At 34.1% G+C, this 21,921-nt stretch overlaps 2 protein-coding genes and 1 long non-coding RNA gene across 3 annotated transcripts in view; 1 reads left to right on the top strand and 2 right to left on the bottom strand.

Moving 5' to 3' along the window:
* Positions 1-1,386: 1,386 nt before the first annotated feature.
* Positions 1,387-3,334, bottom strand: LOC146533078 (uncharacterized). The gene has a single exon (XM_085196476.1). It carries the CDS (start codon positions 3,293-3,295, stop codon positions 2,801-2,803), a length of 495 nt encoding a protein of 164 aa, XP_085052602.1. The 5' UTR covers positions 3,296-3,334; the 3' UTR covers positions 1,387-2,800.
* Positions 3,335-5,934: 2,600 nt separating this feature from the next.
* Positions 5,935-18,088, top strand: LOC146533077 (uncharacterized). Its single transcript, XR_014878653.1, has 2 exons — positions 5,935-15,243; positions 16,985-18,088. It is a non-coding gene; the product is annotated as an uncharacterized LOC146533077 (long non-coding RNA).
* Positions 18,081-21,921, bottom strand: part of LOC146533076 (uncharacterized) — a 31,791-nt gene continuing 27,950 nt past the window's right edge. Inside the window, exon 7 of the mRNA XM_085196474.1 lies at positions 18,081-21,911. Coding sequence (XP_085052600.1) covers positions 21,637-21,911 — 275 coding nt within the window. The 3' untranslated portion in view covers positions 18,081-21,636. The remainder of the gene's footprint in view (positions 21,912-21,921) is intronic.

Here is a 21,921-nt window from a genome sequence, read left to right as displayed (position 1 = left end):
CAATTTAAACGATTGTCTATTGTTACGCCGAGGTATTTTATAGTGCTTACGCTGTTTAATCCCTCACAGTTACATTGGTTGCTTATTTTATGTTTCAGAATACGACACGAGTAGGAGTGTATTTTAATTTCTAAATTCTCCATTGCTTCCCCAGCTGGACTGTTACAAACGCACATAATATAACTTTTATTAGTGTTAAGGGTTAAAAGATGATTTAGAAGCCATGTTGATATCAGAGATAAACCATTCTCTGCAGTAGTTTTAAGATCATCCCAAGTTCTGTCATGGAAAATAATGACAGTATCATCAGCATACATTATCAAAGATGATTTCTCAAGTTTGAGTTGACATAGTTGATTAATGAAAATTTAAAATAAAAGCGGCCCCAGGGTGCTGCCCTGTGGCACCCCGTATTCACAAGGCAGGTTGTCACTGAATTGACCTAAAATTCGTACGCACTGCATGCGATCGGTCAGGTAGTTATTAAACCACTGCTTTGTTATACCACGAATACCACTATCATCTAAAATAAAAATAAGTTTGGGAATTGGCACGGTGTCAAACGCTTTTTTTAAATCGAGGAATACTCCTAGATATTTTTCTCCTTTATCTAAGTGAGATGTCACAATAGTGGTTAGCTTGAGCACCGCGTCCTCTGTTGAGTGATTAGGTCTAAACCCATACTGATTGGGAGCAAGTATTTGGTTTTTATCTAAAAATGACAAGTCTTTCGTGTACAATTTTTTCTAGAATTTTAGAAAGCGTTGATAATAATGAAATGGGTCTATAGTTCGAAGGAATAAAATCATCTCCACTTTTAAAGATAGGAATGACCAATGCTTGTTTAAATATGTCAGGAAACATTCCTGTCTCCATAGATAAATTACATAAGTGAACAATAGGGTCAATTAATACCTCATGCAACATGCAAAAAATGCAAAAAACCTCATAATATTTCAGAAGAGCTTATTCTACCGGCTGCGCTCGATATAGTGAATATTATGTTGGGAGAATCAACTGGAAAATTAATTTCTAAGGTACCCTTATCTAACAATACTATCAGTCGAAGAATCCTAGACATACCTCAATGACCAGTTAATAAAAAAAATGAAGAAAAAGGATTTCGGTTTGCAACTTGATGAGGCTACTAACAGTAATAATGATGCACATCTTATTTGCTACGTACGCTTTTGATATATTAGTCTAATAATATTATTTTCGAAGACCCTTTGTTCTGTAAAAGCGTTAACGAATGATTAATGCTGTTATATACTAGCCATGTATGTAATAACCCTTACTCCTGTAATTCCGTATTTCCCTGTCAGCATCTTTTGCGAGTCTCTCAGATTGAGAGGAGTATCAAAGTCAGTCTGGATCTAACGCGGTAGCTTAAGGGTCCCATTGTAATTATAATTAATTAATATCCTTTAATAATTAATAAATATCCTTATAGAATGTGTGTACTATGTGTTAAGTAAATGAAGCACGTAGCGTTAGCGATACAAGTAACCGAGCGGCAAGCAAGCGAGAGTCATGCGCTTCGCGTGTCTTACAAGAAACGACTGACCGACCGGTTTGACCTATGCGCGAGCGCAAATCGATTCTTCATCAAGCCACACCACCCACCACCAGAGACTGTCAAGGGCGATAATAATCGGGAAACCGAACAATTCGATTTGAGCGAGTTCGCTTTAAGCCATCTTGAATGGGAGCATTGGAAGAAAAATCAGGATTGGATTTAGGAGTAGGCGTGGGAATAGGATTGGGAGAAGGATCGGACAGTATGTAGGCTGGTTTGATGCGGTCTACTGATACTGTCACGGTTTTACCTTTTATGGATATTTTAAATGTTTTGTCACCACGTTCTACTCCTAAATCCAATTTTCCATCCGGAGTCCAAATGTCATGAACGGGAATTCAAATAAACCGAAAGGTGTCGTGATGGCGGTCTTCGGAATGTCCCCGGGGCTGACAGGTATCTGATTGTAAGCTTTTTCTAAATCTAAAGTAGAAAATATGGTACAACCTGATATATTATGCGTAAAATCGTGAATATGTTTTATTGGATACCTGTCAGGCACGGTACGGGCATTCAATTTGCGGTAATCACCGCACGGACGCCATCCGTTGTCCTTTTTTTGAGCTAGATGAAGTGAAGAGGACCATGGGCTATTGGATGGTCTAGCTGTGCCATTAGCTAGCTTAGCTTGAAACTCTTTGCGAGCAATGTTCAGTTTATCTGGTGCTAAGCGGCGAGGTGGAGAGCAAACTGGGGGGCCTGGTGTCGTGTGTATGTGATGAAGTGTGTTGTGCGTAATGTTTTTATGTATTCCAGCTGGTCGAGTAATTTGTGGAAACTCATTAAGAATTTTATGAAATTGCGACTCCCCTGTTACCACTTTTACTGAAGAGATATTATTACAATTAATTACAATAGCAATAGCAGAAATAGAAGTTAAATTATCTATTATTTTTTTATGACGACAATCTACAATTAAATTATAATATTTTAAAAAATCTACTCCAATAATTGGTTTTGTGACGTCCGCTACTACGAAACGCCAAGAAAAAATTCTACGTAAACTAAAATCTAAATTTAAATGAATAAAACCATAAGTATTTATAGTGGAACCGTTTGCAGCACACAAATTATAGTGACTACGAGCACGACGATCACGCACTGCCGACCTTGGAAAGACGCACAGGTCGCTTCCAGTATCAACCAGAAACTGCATCTTTGAAGTCCGGTCTGTGACGAACAGGCGACCAGTGGAGGATGAAAGGCAATCGTCAGTCGCCATTACCGACTGCCCTTCGAGTTTTCCGACTGCTTGTAGTCACACGGTCGCACGCATTTTGTAGCTTTACTGCCGAATTTATCGTGATACCAGCAAATTGGGAATTTGCGGTAATTTGAGAGTGATCGCTGTCTGGATGTACGATTCGTTCTCAAACGCGAATGGCTTCGGCTATTTCTACCCATCGATAGTCTCTGTACTTCTTTGCGCAGTTCTGCCACTTGTTTCACCAAGTCACTAACGATAGATCCTGGTATTTCACTAACGGTGGCTACCTTTGGAGTAGATGAGGCGAGGTCATTCACCCTGTCAGCTAAATCCGCCAAGTTTTCGAGTGAAGCTGTGCTGGCTTGTCCAGCTAACACTGTCTGAATACCATGTGGCAGACGACTTATCCATATCGTTCTTAAGAAATCGTCGGGAACATTTAATCCTGCCAGACTTTGCAGATGTCGCAGAAACTGGGAAGGTTTTCGGTCCCCAAGCTCTTCGTGCATTAATAATTGTTTAATTTTATTTTCTTTCGAAGCACTCAATCTTTTAACCCTTAATAACCTAGAGTTTCAATTTTGATACTAATATTTTAAACCGAATATTCACATTACTATTAGTTTTTTTTATATGTTGGCTGTATGTATTTTACTGTTGTATAGTATTCTATCCAACGAAATTAAAAAAAAAAACAAATGTCATTATTGTTTTATTTTATCTGTGACATATTACTTGCGCGGCAAAGTGAACAAGTAAACACATTTTACTAAAAGTTTTGTTGAATATAAATTTGATATATTTTCTTTTTCTGAAGAATATAAATACTTTTGAGGTAAGTGAATACATTATTTTCGCTATGATATAATTATTTTTAGCAAATGCATGTTTTACTTGAAGAAATTAGTGCTTTTTTTTTGGTATCAATATTGATACTTCAGGCATTCCGCCCTACATAAAACCTACCTACTAACTCTTTAGCTATAAAACTTTTTGAACTTTCGTTTCATATTTTTTCTGCATAGCTTGGTGTGGGGATTACTTTTGTTTTTATTTATTATAGAAATTTATCCAAAATGCGGCCAGAAGAGATTGAGAACATATTGAAGCGGTTTGAAAATGGTGAAATTTCGGAAGACGATTCCACCGACAATGAAGATGACATAGACTATTATTCGAGCCAAAGAGATCGTCTGATGGAGCTAGATGATGAAGAGGATGTAGGTAATTTTCCCACTGACCCAAACTTGGATGCAGATCCGCCTGCAGCAAACGTAGATACCGACATGCAACATAATTTAGAGACTGTTGAACGAAACCCAACTCCTACAACCAGCAGCCAGAACAACCTGCAAACGGCACCTTTCAACTCTAGAAACTTAGTGTGGAGAGTAAAAAATATGGATTTAGTCCAAAATGCTTTCCAGTTTGCTGGAAATACTGAGTATTCACAAGAAATTATGAACTTAGACACTCCATTTCAGTTTTTTTCTTATTTTTTCGGTGAAGACATTTTGAGATTTCTAGTGGACGAGTCAAATAAATATGCCTTCCAAAAGAATCCCAACTTTACAGAACCTGTAACTGTCTTAGAATTACGTAAATTTATTGGAATTCTTATTTTTACTAGTGTATATCATTATCCTAGTGTCCGGTCATACTGGTCAAACATTACAAAGTTTGAACCCATAGTACAAACAATGAATCGCAACAGATTTGATAAAATTAGAGAAATTTTTCACATGAATGACGACTCTAAACATTTGCCGATTGATCACCCCCAGCACGACCGACTGCATAAAGTAAGACCAGTGATAGACTATTTGAACAAGAAATTTATTACTTTACCATTTGAGCATCGTCTATCACTAGACGAGCAGATGTGTTCCACAAAAATGAAACATTTTATGAAACAATATTTACCCAACAAGCCCCATAAGTGGGGATTCAAATTATACGTGTTATGCTCTCTGTCTGGTTATGCCTACAGTTTTGAGATTTACTCGGGAGCTAAGGACATGGACCGTTTACCTGGCGAACCAGACCTCGGAGCTGTGTCAAATACAGTTATTCGATTGCTACGACCAGTACCAAGGCATGTCAATCATATAATTTATTTTGACAATTTTTATACGAATATTCCTCTGGTACATTACTTGACCAACGAAGGTATTTATTGTCTTGGAACAGTACAGAGAAACAGGCTTGGAAAGTCGTGCAAGTTGCCGGAGAAACGGGAGATTATGAAATCCAACGTACCCAGAGGAACATATCACGAAAATGTGGCCTCTCACGAAGGCCTAGAATTGTCGGCCACAAGTTGGAAAGACAACAAACAGGTATTATTACTATCCACGTATGTTGGCGCTGAACCAGCGGATACTATAACCCGCTACGAAAAAAAACTAAAGGCCAATATTCAAATATCATGTCCTCGGGTTGTAAAAGAATATAATGCACACATGGGCGGCGTTGATTTGATGGATAGCTTCATTGGTCGATATCGCATCCGCATAAAGTCGAGAAAGTGGACAACGAGGCTCTTCTACCACTTGTTAGACATGACTGTCATCAATGCTTGGGTACTGTACAAAAAGGTAAACACAAGGAAAGGAAAACTTCAGAAGAATATTATGAAGTTAGCAGATTTTCGAACTGAGCTTGCCGATACTTTATGTAGATATCAAAGTCACTCAAAAAATAAAAGAGGCAGACCCAGTACCAGCAGTCAACAAGACAATACAGTACCCTCTAAAAAACCCCGGACAGGTGCACAAGTACTACCCCCAACTGACGTGCGTTCCGATTGTATTGGCCATGAAAAAATATTTATGGAGTCTAGGAATAAATGTAAATTTAGTAATTGTAGGAAACTTACCTCCTGGTTCTGTAAAAAATGCAAAGTATCGTTATGCGATAATAAAAACAATCGATGTTTCGCATTATTTCATGCATAGGTCATTTAAGATTTCTTTATGGCCATAATGCCTGAAGTATCAAAATTGATACCTGTTTTTTTTTTTAAATAAATATGTAAAATAAATATTGTGATTTATTTAGCTATTTTTCCCTTCATCTAGACCCTCAAACAAATACAGTAATATTTAAAAAAGAAGACTCGCGTAAATCAGGCTACTAAGGGTTAATTAATTCGCACTTTAATTTTTCATATTTTTCCGTCGGTGGTGGATTTACGATAATATCTTTCACTTCCCTGGAATGTTGATTATCGAGATGTCCAATTACATAATTAAATTTAGTCACATCACTAGTAATTCCAGATATCGCAAACTGTCCTTCTACATGAGCAAACCATATATCTGGCTCCTCTGGCCAAAATGGTGGCACCTTGACACCAACACGAAACACATCGACATTTTCTATCGACCGTGCCCCAGCACTGGTTGCCGGGCGTGGTCCGGTTGCGCTTTTCACCGTTTTCTCAACAGACATTGTCCAAACTAGGGGTCACCAGTATAGAATGTGTGTTAAGTAAATGAAGCACGTAGCGTTAGCGATACAAGAAACCGAGCGGCAAGCAAGCGAGAGTCATGCGCTTCGCGTGTCTTACAAGAAACGACTGACCGACCGGTTTGACCTATGCGCGAGCGCAAGTCGATGCTTCATCAAGCCACACCCTTTACAATTAATAAATCTTTTTTTAAAAAGATATCCGCGTGGGACCCTATAACATTTTGGTGGCAGCGGTGGGATTACGGAAATTTCCAGTTCGCCAGAAAATATCCTGAAGTGAACTATCGTATTCCCTTTTCTATAATAATTATAGACAAAAATATATATATCAAGAACCGTGTTTCGAAAGTGAAGTGTAACTAGTATCCTGAGGGCTGATAAGACGTATCCTGGCAATTACCCTGAGCATCCTTCCATCTATAGAAATATCCACAACTTAAGTCCCCATCATCATTGCGTCGAAGCGTCGCCTGGCTGTCCGGAATGCATCTCTTATCCCGTTGTATCGTTACGACGGTATGTAGGCACAGAATTTTTTAGGGATCTGTTATAATACATCATTAATGTTCAATATAAATTTGTGTATAAAATAATTATGTATTGCCAATAATAATATATTAGTTATGCCTAAAATAACAAAAAAGGAGGAAGACGAAAAGTTAAATATATACATTCCGGAGTTGCCTTGTAGTGCAGAGTCAAAAAAACCCGTAACATCCCCTAAGGTGACTGGACCAGCTATTTTATCCGTAGAGATGGACTTAAACACACTCTTCAAGTTTATTAAACCTTATGATGGCAGTAGGGAAACCGCTAATTCTTTCATAATAAATTGTAATAATGCATATGACCTCGCTAGTACAGTTCAGAAACCCATCCTTTCAAAATATCTTAACCAGTACATCTACTTCTCCTTTCGAGAGACTTTCACTCGACATAGTCGGACCTCTTCCTGAATCTGGCACTGCCAAAGTTAAATATATCCTTACTCTTCAGGATGATTTAACAAAATATTCAATAACATATCCAATTCGTAGTACCACAGCGGAGGAAACCAGCGAGTGCTTACTTCATTTTATATCCTTATTCAACATCCCTAAAACTATCCTTACCGATCAAGGTACCAATTTTACTGCCGACATGTTCAAAGAAACCTGTAAATTCCTTAAAGTAAAACAATTATGGTCGTCTCCTTACCATCCTCAAACACAAGGAGCCTTAGAGCGTAGTCATTCCACGTTGAAAGAATATCTAAAATCATACATATCCGAAAAACAAGACAACTGGCCTACATATTTGTATATGCTAGCTTATAATACAGCAGTTCACTCCACCACTAATTATACTCCATACATACGAACTATTATTCGGACATAAGCCAATACTGCCAAATTCCATTTATGAATCTGCTTTAGACGCGACTTACCCGCACTATGTTAGCATGCTACAACATCGTCTTAAATATACGCGTGATCAAACTGTTGATTATATAAATAAATCCAAAGAGTCCTCCAAAGCTTACTATGATAAGCAAACTCGACCAACTAGTTATCATGCTGGTGACTATGTTTACTTAAAAAATCATTTTCGAATGCGTAAAGCCCTTTCCCCTATATGGAAAGGGCCTTATAAGATAATAAAGGTAAATGGCAGGAATAGCCTAGCTCTCTTAATTAATCGACGACATGTAACCCATCACTTTGATGAGGTCAAGTTAGCTCGTCAAAAGTAGTTAAGCTCTGCACGTATAATGTATAACATATTTTATTAAGTATTTTTACCGTTATTTTAGAATAAATAAATAATATATATTAATTAAGTTACATTTAAAATTGCTTGCTTGCAGTTTTCTATCCTCTGCACAGGAAGCCATCATCGAAACCTCTACGAATACTTCCGGTATATATTTCGACCCCATCGGGTCAATTAAATTAATAGATGGCTATTTAAACGTAGTAATTCCTATAGATATTTCATACATGGAACCTCAGATAAAAAACTTGAACTTACCTCTAAGCTGTTATGTAAACAAAGTGCTCTCTATACTAATATCGAATGTCTCAAGATGCACCAGTCGCTTTTAGTTAGATATAATGACTTAATTCGCGACTTCGAATCCATTTCACATTTAATTAAATTTAGATCAAAAAGGTCGGCTTGGATTAGTGGTGTGGGCACAGTTTTTAAGCATTTATTCGGAACTATGGACGAAAATTAAGCCATTGAAACCATAGAAAATGACCAAACACAGTTGTCCAAATTAATTAAAGAAAATATTTTGGTCACTACTTCCTCTCTTTCTTCTGCAAAAGAGACCTTAAACAAATTTAATGCAAATGAGCAGCAATTAAGCTACGCAATTGATGCTCTATCTCGCGCACAGCACAATTTAAGTTTATTATCCGATAATTTATATTTAAAATCAAAAATTAATGAAATTCTGAATATAATATAGAGTACATTGTTAGCTTTATCTTTTAAATTGTCTAATAAGAAATGGATTTATGTAATTACAAATCTGTCTAAAATATCTATTGACTGAAAATTCAAATATTAAAGAAATATTAAATAAATGAATAAATATCTGGCACAGGAATTTTAAATTTACCTATAAATTGTATGGCATATTAGAAAGACTCGAGGTTAATACCAAAAAATACAAAAGGTAATACCAAAAAAATTACGACCAATTGTTACTAATTTCAATTTATTAAATGATTTTTATTGTAATTCAGAAAAACTTTTAAAATCAAAACCTTATATTCTTCATACTTATAATTTAACGCATATTAACCTTGATTCCATTTCATCTCAATATAATGTCGATATTAACCATGTTATAATGGAGTTGGACGGTTTAGTTAAAAAACCACACATTGTGGACATTATTATTCATATACCACAATTATAATATGCATCACACTTATAATTATAGTCCTAATTCTAATTCTTAAGTTTATAAAAACTAGAAAATGTCTAAATATTTGTAACAATTCTGGGGAACTCTCCGAAGATGTCGAATCCGCCAGAATTCCAATTCCCTTACCCAGTATCCGAACCACAGTCACATAAATTTAACCCTTCTGGGGTAAGTTTACTCCTATCCCGGGGGCTGTTATATACTAGCCCTGTATGTATTAACCCTTACTCCTGTAATTCCGTATTTCCCTGTCAGCATCTTTTGCGAGTCTCTCAGATTGAGAGGAGTATCAAAGTCAGTCTGGATCTAACGACTGACGAGTGCGGTAGCTTAAGGGTCCCATTGTAATTATAATTAATTAATAAATATCCTTTTATAATTAATAAATATCCTTTATAATTAATAAATCTTTTTTTAAAAAAGACATCCGCGTGGGACCCTATAACAATGCGAAGGCCCAAGACCTGTTTGAAATTCTTGAAAAATTTATCGTAGAAAATGGTTTGGATTGGCAAAACTGTGTCGGTATATGTGTCCGGTAGGTATGGGGGAATCCAAGTGCTTATTCGTAAAAGAGCACCGAATACTATGAGCCATTATTTTACGAATACCTCATCCATAGCATCTCATAGTTCAAGCTCTAGCATCAAAATCAATCAGCTCGGAACTATACCAAGTACTGAAATGTGTAATTGGTGCAGTAAACTACATAAAAACTAGGCCTCTAAAGGCCAGGTTTTTTGAAAAACTATGCATCGATATGGGAGCTGAACATACAGCACTGCTGTATTACTGTAATTCATGATGGCTTTCGCGTGGGAATGTCTTGTTTCGGGTATTCGCATTACACGAAGAATTGAGCACTTTTTTACAGCAAGAATGTCATGAATACGCCAAATATTTCACTGAAACAGATTTCTTGCTTAAACTAGCATATTTGTGCGATATATTTGAGAAGCTAAACAATTTGAATATGTCCTTGCAAGGCAACAATATGCACATTAGAAAGCTATTGGAGAGGATTGCGGCATTTAAAATGAAACTGCAGTTGTGGATTAAAAAATGAATGATGGCGGCGGTCAAGATTGCTTCCCACAACTTTATAAATATGCGACATCTAATGAAGTGGTTGTCTCGCAAGATCTGACGGCCCTTTTCACGCAACACCCATCGAACCTAACCGAATGGTTTTCGAAGTACTTTGCAGATGGTGACCTCGAAAAATTTTCGTGGATTCAAGATCCTTTCCATTCACAAACTCCACTAGGCTTCACATCGCAAGATAAAGAAAGTCTTATTGAGCACTCTTGCGACAGAAGCCTTAAAACAAAATTTAACAGTTCCGATTTAGTAGCGTTTTGGTTATCAATTCAATATGAATATCCAAATTTAACTTCAAAAACTTTAAGAATTTTCATTCCGTTTGCAACATCATATTTATGTGAAGCTGGATTTTCAGCTGCAGCTGTAATAAAGAACAAATATCGTTCTCGGATCAATGTGGAGAAAGAAATGAGAGTAGCAGTCCTCCTTTGTTCCTCGCTTTGAGAAACTGTGCGGAGACCACCAAGCTCAACCGTCACACTGAATTGACTAAGAACTGTCGTACTTTATTATTCTTATGGCTTTATTGTTATTTTCTCATTTAAATAAATAAAATTAAATTTCATATTGTGGATGTTTTAATTTTTGATCCTATTTGGGTGTAGGTATCTATTTCTTCCAAGATGATGACAAATGCAATGCCTTCAACTAAGTTTAATGGAATCTTGCTAGAGTACACCAATTCAAGTATTTGGGCCACATTGTCACAGAAGACCTAAGGGATGAGTTAGATATTGAGCGAGAGCGCAGGGCGTTGTCGATCAGGCCGAACATGTTGGGTCGCAGATTTGCTCGTTACTCAACTGCAGTGAAGATCACGCTTTTAAAAGCCTACTGCACTTCTTTTTATACGAGCAGTCTGTGGGTCAACTATACTCAGAGGTCTTACAGCGCGATGCATGTTCAGTACAATAACGCCTTCAGGGCATTGCTGGGGCTGCTGCGGTACTGTAGCGACTCGAGTATGTTCGCGCACGCAGGGGTGTACAGTTTCCCGGCCATTTTCCGTAAGAAAGCAAGCTCTCTTTTAAGGCTAGTGCGCGGCAGCCGCAACAGTGTCCTGAAGGCCATCGCCGACAGTGGGGACTGTCCGCTGATCCGGCATATGTGTGACATTACAATGTCACTATTAGTTTTATTGTATAATTACTAACATATATGGATCATGTGTTGTCCGAACAATAAACATTTTTGTTTTTTTTTTAATGCACATAATAGACATAACCGTAAATGGACAGAAACTCGAATATGAAGAGTTATATGTATATCTTGGCCAAATCATATCACCAAGGTTATAAGACCAAATGTCAAAAGAAATTGATAAAAGAATTGCAACAGGCTGGAAAGCCTTTTGGGCTTTAAAAGAGATCACGAAAAGCAAGGAAATAGGCATTAAAATCAAGAAGAAGACCTTTGATACCTGTATCTTACCCTGCTTACATATGGCTGCGAAACCTGGGCTTTGACAAAATGCCACAGGGAAAAACTTGCAAGATGTCAGAAAAGCATGGAAAGAAGCATGCTAGGATTAAAACTAAGGGACAAAGTGAGAAGTATAGACATCAAACAAAAAACGAAATTAACAGACATCCTGACTCGAATTGATAAATTAAATTGGAGGTGGGCTGGACATATGCTCAGGTGTAGAAAGGAAAAATGGAGTAAACAGGTAATAATTTGGTACCCAAGAAATGGCACGATGACCTGAAAACGACGTTAGGTCCCCTCTGGATAAGAGTGGCGGCAGACAGACATCAGCGGAAAGAGTTGCAGGAGGCCTATGCCACAAGGCATACCGAACTGAGAGACCTATTGTGATTTTATTTTAAGTGTTTTTTAGTTTTAAATATGTAAAATGTCAGAGCTCGGAAATAAAGGCTTTAAAATTATCTATTACTTTCGACTGTTTCTTTTTCTAATAGCGAACTAGCTTGGGTAGGGCGCGGTGAAAAAATACCAAACTTGTAACTGCGCCGCGAGCTGAAAAAGGTTGGGAACCCCTGGACTAGACAAAAATTTAACGGGAAAAGACATGTATAACGACACCAGAATCAATATAGAAGGCACTTCCTAACTAGACACATTACTATAATATAAGAAATGATTCACTTGATGGTGGAGTGTCCGCATACATTCAAAATGACTTAAAGCATAGCTTATCAGAGAGTAAATACGTTGGAGGAAATAACTTTTTGTGGATAAAACTGGAAAAATATGGCCTGAAATTGGGAGTTGTTTACAATCCTGGAAACACGAACGACAGCTTCTGTGAATAATATGAATCGCAATTGTATCGTAGACGTAGAGCAATAGTATTTGGAGATTTCAACATTGATTTGCTAAGGAAAGATAGTAAAACTAAAAATTATAAAGAATTGCTTAAAGGATCTGGGCACAAAATTATTAATTAAATAAAAAATACTCACTGCACAAGGGATTGCGATACTAGAAAATCAATAATAGATCATGTAAGTACTAATCTAACGAAATATACTTTTAATATGATAATAATTAACTCTTCACTATCTGACCATAAGCAAATCTATGTGGAAATAAATAAGACAAAGCCACCACCAAAGACATATTATCAATATGAAGCTATAGACTATAAAGAATTTTATAATAAAGTGGAAGAATGCCAAAAATAATCAAAGACTATACCGAACTAGAAAATACAATAAAACTATGTCTAAATACTAGCAAAGAACAAAAAACAAAGATACAAAATACTCCGCGGGAAGATTGGATTGACAAAGAGGTAATTACTCAGATTAATGAAAGAAATATTTCATGGGCGAAATACAAACACAATCCAAATGACGATACGTTAGAAGTGGATTTTATCAAGAAAAGACAATATGTATCTAAATTAATTCAAGAAACAAGAGATCGGTATCATTTCAAAGAGTTTATTAAATGCAGTACCAAACCAAAGAAGATATGGAAATTAGTTAATACCTTAGCTAATAACAAATTTACACAAAATAGTTTTCCCTCTAAGCTGGAAGTTAATACTCAGTTGGAGACAGATCCAAATATTATATGTCAAACGCTTAACGAATATTTTGCGAATATCGGACCACAACTGGCTAACCAAATCTCTAAACATTACCACGACAACTATCATCATACTGTGCCGAGAACCACTTTTTATCAAGTACTATATCATCATTTGAGCCATGTACTGAAAAAGAAATCTTAGATATTATTAGCAAACTTGATTCAAACTGTAGTGTTGGTGTGGACGATATAAGTACTAAAGCTATTAAATCTATGAAACATTTAATATGCAACAAATTGACCAACATCTGCAATACAAACGAATGCAACGGCAGTGAAGCCTCTATCTGTTAAGTCAGATCGGGTAGCTACTCAAGAGATTATAGATAAAAAGTCTCAAAGTGAGGAAGCAAGTTGTAGTACAATCACAGATACTGCCCAGGATGACTCTGTAGTTAGTGAACAACAAATACATAGACTAAATGACGTTGAGACTATTGTCCCGAATATAGCAGATCCAGCTACTTGGCCAGTCATTCAAAATAGCAAAATAATTGATTATATAATAACTAATGGCCCACTGCAAACTCACTTTGATAATTATCCGAAAAATGATAATGGCCGACATTTCTCTAATTGTCATTTCATAAAGAAATTAGCAAACAATGAAACGATTCAGCGTCGTTGGTTAGTGTACTCCATTTTAAAGGATCGAGTTTATTGTTTTTGTTGCCGCCTGTTTGATAACAGCTCAACGTCGCGTTTAGTATGTGACGGACGTAACAACTGGAAACATTTATCTGAAATATTAAAAACTCACGAAAATAGCACTTTACATAAGCCTTTACCTTACGTGGATTGAAACCGAACTACGTTTAAAAGTAAGCAAAACAATAGATTACCAAGAGCAATATTTGCTTAAAAAGGAAACTATAAGATGGAATAATGTTTTGTCTAGATTGACCCATATTACATCTCATTTAGCTGAAAACAATATAGCATTTAGAGAGTCTGAGAAATTATATACGCCAAATAAAGGAAAGTTTTTGAGCTTAGTACAATTAATAACCAAATTTGATCCAGTAATGCAGGAGTACTTGCGATTAGCTATGAAAGGTATAGAAAACGAGTTAATACAGCTGATGGGCGAAAAGGTGAAATCAGAAATAATATCCCGCGCAAAAAAATCAAAATATTGTTCTATTATAGCTGACTGTACACCGGATGTTAGTAACATAGAACAACTTTCATTGACAATACGATTTGTTGATTTAACATCAGATGACGGTAAAATATCAGTAAAGGAGTATTATGTAGAATTTTTACCTGTAAGTGAGTAGACTGGTGGAAAACTAACTGAAGTTATTATTGATGTTCTAAATAAAAACGGACTTGAATTGAATGACTGTAGGGGTTATGACAACGGGGCGAATATGAAAGGAAAAAATATCGGGGTTCAAAGGAGAATTCTAGACATAAGTAAGTCCCTTAGCTGTTTATGTACCTTCAATCACGTTGTTTGGGGTACTTCAGAGGTTGTTCACATTGTTTTAGCTTATATTAATCGATGGAAAATTCTAACCGACCGTTTGAGATTATATACTATAAAAAAACTCAGTGACACACGTTGGGAAGCAAGAGTAAGCAGTGTCAAAGCAGTCCGATACCAAATTAGTGAAATTCATGACGCTCTAATTACTTTGGCAATAGAAACTCAAAAAACTGATGTTCATGTCTCTCATGAGGCTATTTACTCTAGCTGAACAATTAAAAGATTTTAGTTTTATAGTTTCATTGATTGTATGGTATGATATACTTTTTCAATTTAACGTTATTAGTAAATCCCTGCAATCACCAGACATAGATATCAGTAAATGCACAGAAATGTTAAAAAAATGCTGCACTTTTTTGGTAGAATATAGAAATACAGGCTTTCAAAAGGCCATTTTAACTGCAAAGGTATAAGAAGCATTGCTTTGGATCTTCTCACTTCTTATTTAAGTGATAGGATTCAAAAGGTAAATGTCAACGGGAAACTATCACACGGGTCACCTGTAGCATTGGGGGTGCCACAAGGCTCTATTCTGGGTCCGTTTTTGTTCCTTTTGTACATTAACACGTTGAGCGCCACGCGTATTTCTTCAGCAATCCCGTTCAGGCCACGCGCTGGCACTGCAGGAGCAGAATTGCAAGAAGATCCGAAAAAAACACAAACTTGAAAGAAAATCGGGAAAAGTCTCTGAAGTTCGAAAGTACTGTAAATTATGTTATGACAAAAATGTAAGAGAAGATGATAGAGTGATGGCAAGAAGGAAGACCAAGCGTGTTGTAACATTTTGTGATACTTGTGAAGAAAACCATTTTTATGTTTGACATGTTACAATGAATCCCATTAATTCTGTAATGATACCAAATTAAGTAAATTTTAAATAAATTTTCTGTAATTCCGTAAAATAGTGTAAAATTTTATAGTTCTCATGTTACACGCTGTCAGCCACCGATGGCTGACGCGGCCTAAACGGAAAGTCTAGTGTCAGCCACCGATGGCTGACATGGCGCTCAACGTGTTAATGACTTACCTCACCTTATGAGAGATATCTGTGAAATGGTGTTGTTTGCAAATGATACATCTTTAGTTTTTAAGGTTAATAGACGGCAATTAGAAATTGACGATGTAAACAATGCTCTTTCTAGGATATTACACTGGTTTAGTGCCAATAACTTGCTTTTAAATAGTAGTAAAACTAAATGTATCAGGTTCTTTACTAAGAATGTTCAACAAGTAGAAACCAGGGTTTTGATGAACAATAAGGAACTTAAAGTAGTTAATGAAACTGTTTTCTTAGGTATAACATTAGATGCTAAGTTACAATGGGGTCCGCATATAGAAACTTTATCTGGTAGACTTAGTTCGGCAGCGTATGCTGTCCGTAAGATTCGTCAACTGACCGATGTTGACACCGCGCGTTTAGTATACTTCAGCTATTTTCATAGCATTATGTCTTACGGCCTATTACTTTGGGGCAGTGCCGCTGACATAGATACCATTTTTGTGCTCCAAAAACGGGCTGTCCGAGCAGTCTATAAAATGGGTCCACGGGAGTCACTAAGGAATAAATTCAAAGACTTTAACATCCTCACACTACACTCCCAATATATTTACGACAACATACGTGCATACGAATATTAATAAATTTAATAAAAACAGTGACCTCCATCAATATAATTTAAGAAATAAAAATAAGCTTGCTGTGCCCTTCTCTAGGCTCCATAAAGTGTCTCACTCATTCGTAGGTCAAAGTATACACTTTTATAACAAACTTCCAAACGACGTGGTTAATTTATCACTGAACAAATTTAAAAAAGTGGTAAAGCACAGGCTCTGCCAAAAAGCTTATTACTCTGTTAAAGATTATGTTCGCGATAAAGATGTTTGGAAATGAGTTGCTCTATTTCTAAGGTAAAATTGTTAATTGTAATTTATAACAAATGTTGGCATTTAAAAAGAGTGGCCATGAGTTTCTTTGCCTGTATCTTCTCATGAGCTCAACCATTTGAACGGGCTTTTTTCAAGTCAATATTGCACATTTTTTTTTGGTTATTTTGTTTTGCATTTTTTATCTTTTATGACATGTCCAAGTGAATGTTAAGCATTTTTATGGAATAAAGATATTTTGACTTTGACTTTGACTTTGAAAAGGAATTGGCTGATGAACTACAAGTTGAGCCTGTGTTTAAGCCCATAAAAGTAATCCGATTTTTAAAGCGTCAAGCTGATGAAACTGCCCGCGACGAGCCTATTATTTCTCCAGAAAGGAAATTTGAAGTAGAATTTTTCAACTGTCTTTTAGATGCTTCATTAAGTTCAGTTAATGAAAGATTTCAGCAGTTAAATGAGTACTCGAATACTTGGTCTTTTTTGTACAAAATTAAACGAATTCCCGAAAAACCCAACTTTATTAAGCTCTGTGGTGATCTCCAATTAAAACTAACTGTGGATTCTAAATCAGATATAGATGGTTGTATGTTGTGTGATGAACTCTTTTTTGCCTGATCAGAATGAGGTTGCCCTGTGTGGAACCCATGTCACCGTTAACCTAGTCATCATCTTTTTTTACGCCTTTTATTGAAAGGTACGAATAGTACGAATGTACGGTTCACGTACAGATTTTTATATAGCTGACGACGCGACCTCGTTTTGGACGTATTAACGAACTAACTACGAGTATTGAAAACAGGTGTCCAGACCAGGGACAGGGACCAAGGCATAAACAGTCAATCTACTGTTGAGTTCCATTTAGACATTTGTGAGCGCGTTAATATATATATGCACCTGACATGGAAGCAAGAAGTGGATGTAGAAGTTTTTACACATATTTGTATTCTTTCCTTTTACGTTAGGCTTCACGTATTTTTATATTAAAAAAAACAATTGTCAGTATAAAATTCGTTAAAAAAACATGAAAGAAGTAATAATACATGTTAAACATATAAAACAAAATTAAATTTGTACTTTAAGTACATAAAAATATTAGTTATTAGTATAACTTTAATTTGTTTTATTAACCTAAATTGCATATTGAAATAAATTGATATATAATTATAAATTTAAAATGACTATATATTTTTATTTATTCTGAAATAAAAATAAAATAAAAAATAATTTTAAAAAACAATAACCCCCGACTGCTTAAAAGTAAAAAGAAAAAACAAGCTCAATAGTTTATTAGGATTAACAATCTACCACAACAGTGAGTCATTTTTTTATTAAATGGGTAGCAAAATAAAGTAATGAATAAAATTTCTTACTTGTTTTATTTATTTATAAGAATCTAATAAATGTCAATAAAACATAAATTATTTAAGTATTCGAACATCGGACGGATTAGTATATATTTTTAAACGTAAATTCATTGATTTTGAGATTTGAAGCAATCATTGTACATGTGTCGTAAGGCGTATACTATAAAAATATACCTTTGTGAAGCTAGTGCATTTTTTTTTATTTTTTCAAGACTTTTAAAATATTTGTTTGTCATTTCTTTCAATTTAATCATTATAATATTGTTTTTGTAATTGCTTGTTTTAGAATTTAAATATAGAATTTTTGAAAAGCTTTTGGAAGTCTTCTAAAAGTTAAACGCTATTTTTTGCAAATTTCCTGATGAAATAATTTTAATAAGTTTAGATCTAAAGCCGTACAACACATACAATTATTATGGCAAATAAAATAATATGGGACTCAATCTCAAAATCTAATTAGATTAAAAACACATTTGCTTTGCATACGGTTACAAATAACAATATTTTTTTTCACACTTAAGACTACATTAAGGTCTAACAAACCAAAACTGGACCAGAATTTGGACGGATATAAAATATTTTAATGTTAATATAAAACCAAACTTATAATATTACAATTACAGAATGAAAGTAATTGAACTACAAAAAAAGTTTCATACAAATCGCCGTAGAATCTTAGTTCTGTAACTTTAGCTTTTTATAGTCAGTTTTTAGTAAAATTAAAGTTTTTAAAGTCTTGTTGACACATTTTTGTAAAAAAATATAAATTAATAATTATAGCAAAATTTGAATTTACAACTCTAGGAAACCATCTAAAATTAAACAACTTTGAGTTAAATTACTTTCAATCTTGATTGAGATGGTACTTTTCAAATAATTATCGAGATTCAGTATCTAAAGAAAAATACTATACATTATAGTTTTTCATACAGATACAATATACCATGAAGTTATATATAAATGGACAAATCATACAAAAATACTTTTTTACTAAAATAATACATTTAGGAGAAAGAGACAAAAAGACAAGGCACACATTTAAAGGAAAAGGCACAACGTACCTTTTTATTGAAATAGCTTGAAAATTGCATTGTTGCAGTATAAATTATACATATATTTTTAATGTAGGAAAGTGTTCCTATTAGAAATTACATAAAAATTATATTTTTTGTAGATCTTGAAGGCCAAGTAATGAATAGCAGCTATGTTTACCGATTTTATATATGTAGGTACTTTGAGTGTCTTTCTGTATAATTTTGTATATATTTCATATTAATATTTAGTCAAAAAATTATCTTATTTGAAATATTTAGATTTATACTTAGTTCATATGGAGTTACAAATAAAAACTATATTTTTAATACATAATAAAATTTCTCTAATACATCATTCATTCATACAAATAATGCGTGATTCATAATAATTGTTCCACTATACAAATAACCTATTTGTGATGGTCTTGGGATGAGCCTGGTGGGTTCTTCTAACATATCTATTTATATATACATTGGCTAATATTAAAATTATATATTGCATAAATATATTGCATTCAGACAAAGTTAATTTGGGTAAATGAAAATAACATATAGTTAAGTAATTACAGGCAGTCTTTGTTTTTGTCGTTTCGTCTTACTTGGTATTCAAAATAATTAAAATAATAAAAAATATTCATTAATCAATTAAAAATATTGTCAGATAAGATTCAAAATATTCAATTACCAAAAAATATTCAAGGCTATTATACTGAAACGAATAATTTCAACTTTAAGCCGAGTTTAGAAGTTATAACAATAACATTTTCGTCGCCTATGACTGTCTATCCTATCCAGATGACGAAAACAGAAAGACTAACCTAACCTAACCAAGATAAATTCGTAAAGAACATTTCTTTGCAAAAAAAATAAGTAAATGCCCCATATTTGTGTCTGTATTATTGTAATAGTATGTAACTTACTTAATAAATTTATTAAGAGATAGGTAATTTTTACCGTATTTATTTCGTAACCTAACTTCAGTCGTTCCCTAGGAATGTTTTGTTTAGTTTAGTAAGGTAATTTTTCACTTTTCAGTTACATAACGTGACATAAAACTGAAGACTGCTTGTAATTTATTTAATAAAGTATTATAAAAACAAAATATTTTGTGGTCATCATTAGAATATAAAAGTAAAAATATTTTTATTCTGTACGTAAAAAAACACTTTGTGCTTATATAAGTAATAATTATATACAAATGTATACTAATTATAAACATTTAGAACTATGTTCAAACAAAATATACAATAAAAACATTGATTTTTAAATTTAACTTAAACATATATTTGATCTGTGCCATTTTTTAAATTGCAGTTTTATATAAAATACCAATTTATTACATTAAAGTGTAATTATACTTAATTTTTGAAAAACTATTCCTAAATCAAATTCATAGGTTATACATAATTTACAATTTGAATTATATTGTTTTTTTATCTGTGTCAATAATAACTAAATTATTTATTATCTTTGTCAGAACAAATATGTATGGAAAACTCGTATAATTATTTTATCCAATAATAGTTTAGTAAAGTAAATACTTGTATGGTTGATTTATAATATTAAAAAAACTATACTTTCTAAATTATGTTCATACAAAATAAATTCTATCTATAAAATGGAATAGTCAATATAAATAAAAGAAAAAAAGCTAAAACTAATTCTGTGCTAATTTATATAAGAGAATAGATCTTTTATACTAACTTATATTAAACTTAAACGTAACTATAGTACTACTAATGACTATGTTTTTATAAAATTAAAACTTTAACACTATTTATACACTTTTATATGAATCGAGATTATTAGACTGAGATATGAGATTCTGTAGAAACAAACTTTAGTGGGATCGTGGGTTTGATTGACATTTGGAGGAATGAATCATTTTTATTTCCTCGTTCGCTAACAAGACAAAGCGCGGCCTTGACTTCTGCCTCTCAATAAGCAATGTCTCGAAAATTGAGGGGTGCGTGCGGGAACAGTGCATTGTCACTACGTTCCCTTTGCCTATCCTTCTATATCTGCTATATATATGGGATACAACATGGAATAAAATATTTTTAACTGAAATATTTTTTGATGATAATATGGTATGCTTCATAATGTCAAACAATAAAGAGACCATTTACATGATTTAAACTATATATTATTGTTATATTATAATTCAATCATATTTTTATAGTTTTGTGCCTCCATACCATTTATAAAATTTTACAATAAAATTAAATGTTACTTGCATAATTAAATAGAATAACGTGATACTTAATAACAATTAGAAATCTTTTAGCAAGCCACTCAATGGTCAAATCAAATAAATGTTTAAAATCGACCATACATTATTAACGATTTTTCTTAATATTATGAATAACCTGTCAGTGTATACATATAACATCAGTCAGAACTTTTACTAATCTTTCTAATAAGTATAAAAAAATTAATTAAAAAATTCTCAGTAACAAAAATCTATAACTTAGAAAAAAAATCCTGTCAAAACAAAATTCAATAAGTAAATACCTTAAACTTCAGTACTGTGTGTCTGTATGCGTACCTTCTTTTGACTACCATTTCTGTTTAACGGTGGCGAATGTCCAGAATAACCTGGATTCTGTATTCCCAAGGCACCAGGTTCCTTTGGCTTGGGTTTTTTTAAGGAGGATCTTAAAGGAGATCTTGTTATTGTACTGGCATCTGATAAACCAGTTAATGTTGTGGCCGTTGTGTTCATTGAAGCAACGCTGCCGTGACCGTTTGTGCTGTACGGTTTTCCTGACGCATCTGTCATTGATATGCCTGGAAATAT

The sequence above is a fragment of the Heliconius melpomene genome, chromosome 13 (genome assembly GCF_056956725.1).
Source record: "Heliconius melpomene rosina isolate 202511_hmr_F chromosome 13, ASM5695672v1, whole genome shotgun sequence".
NCBI classification, from domain to species: Eukaryota; Metazoa; Arthropoda; class Insecta; order Lepidoptera; family Nymphalidae; genus Heliconius; species Heliconius melpomene.
The sequence above is the reverse complement of the archived record's forward strand: the minus strand, read 5'-3'. Positions and strand labels throughout refer to the sequence as shown.

What these genes read in the sequence shown, in the direction of transcription:
- LOC146533078 (XM_085196476.1), bottom strand. Translation starts at nt 3,295, where the DNA reads ATGCACGAAGAGCTTGGGGACCGAAAACCTTCCCAGTTTCTGCGACAT.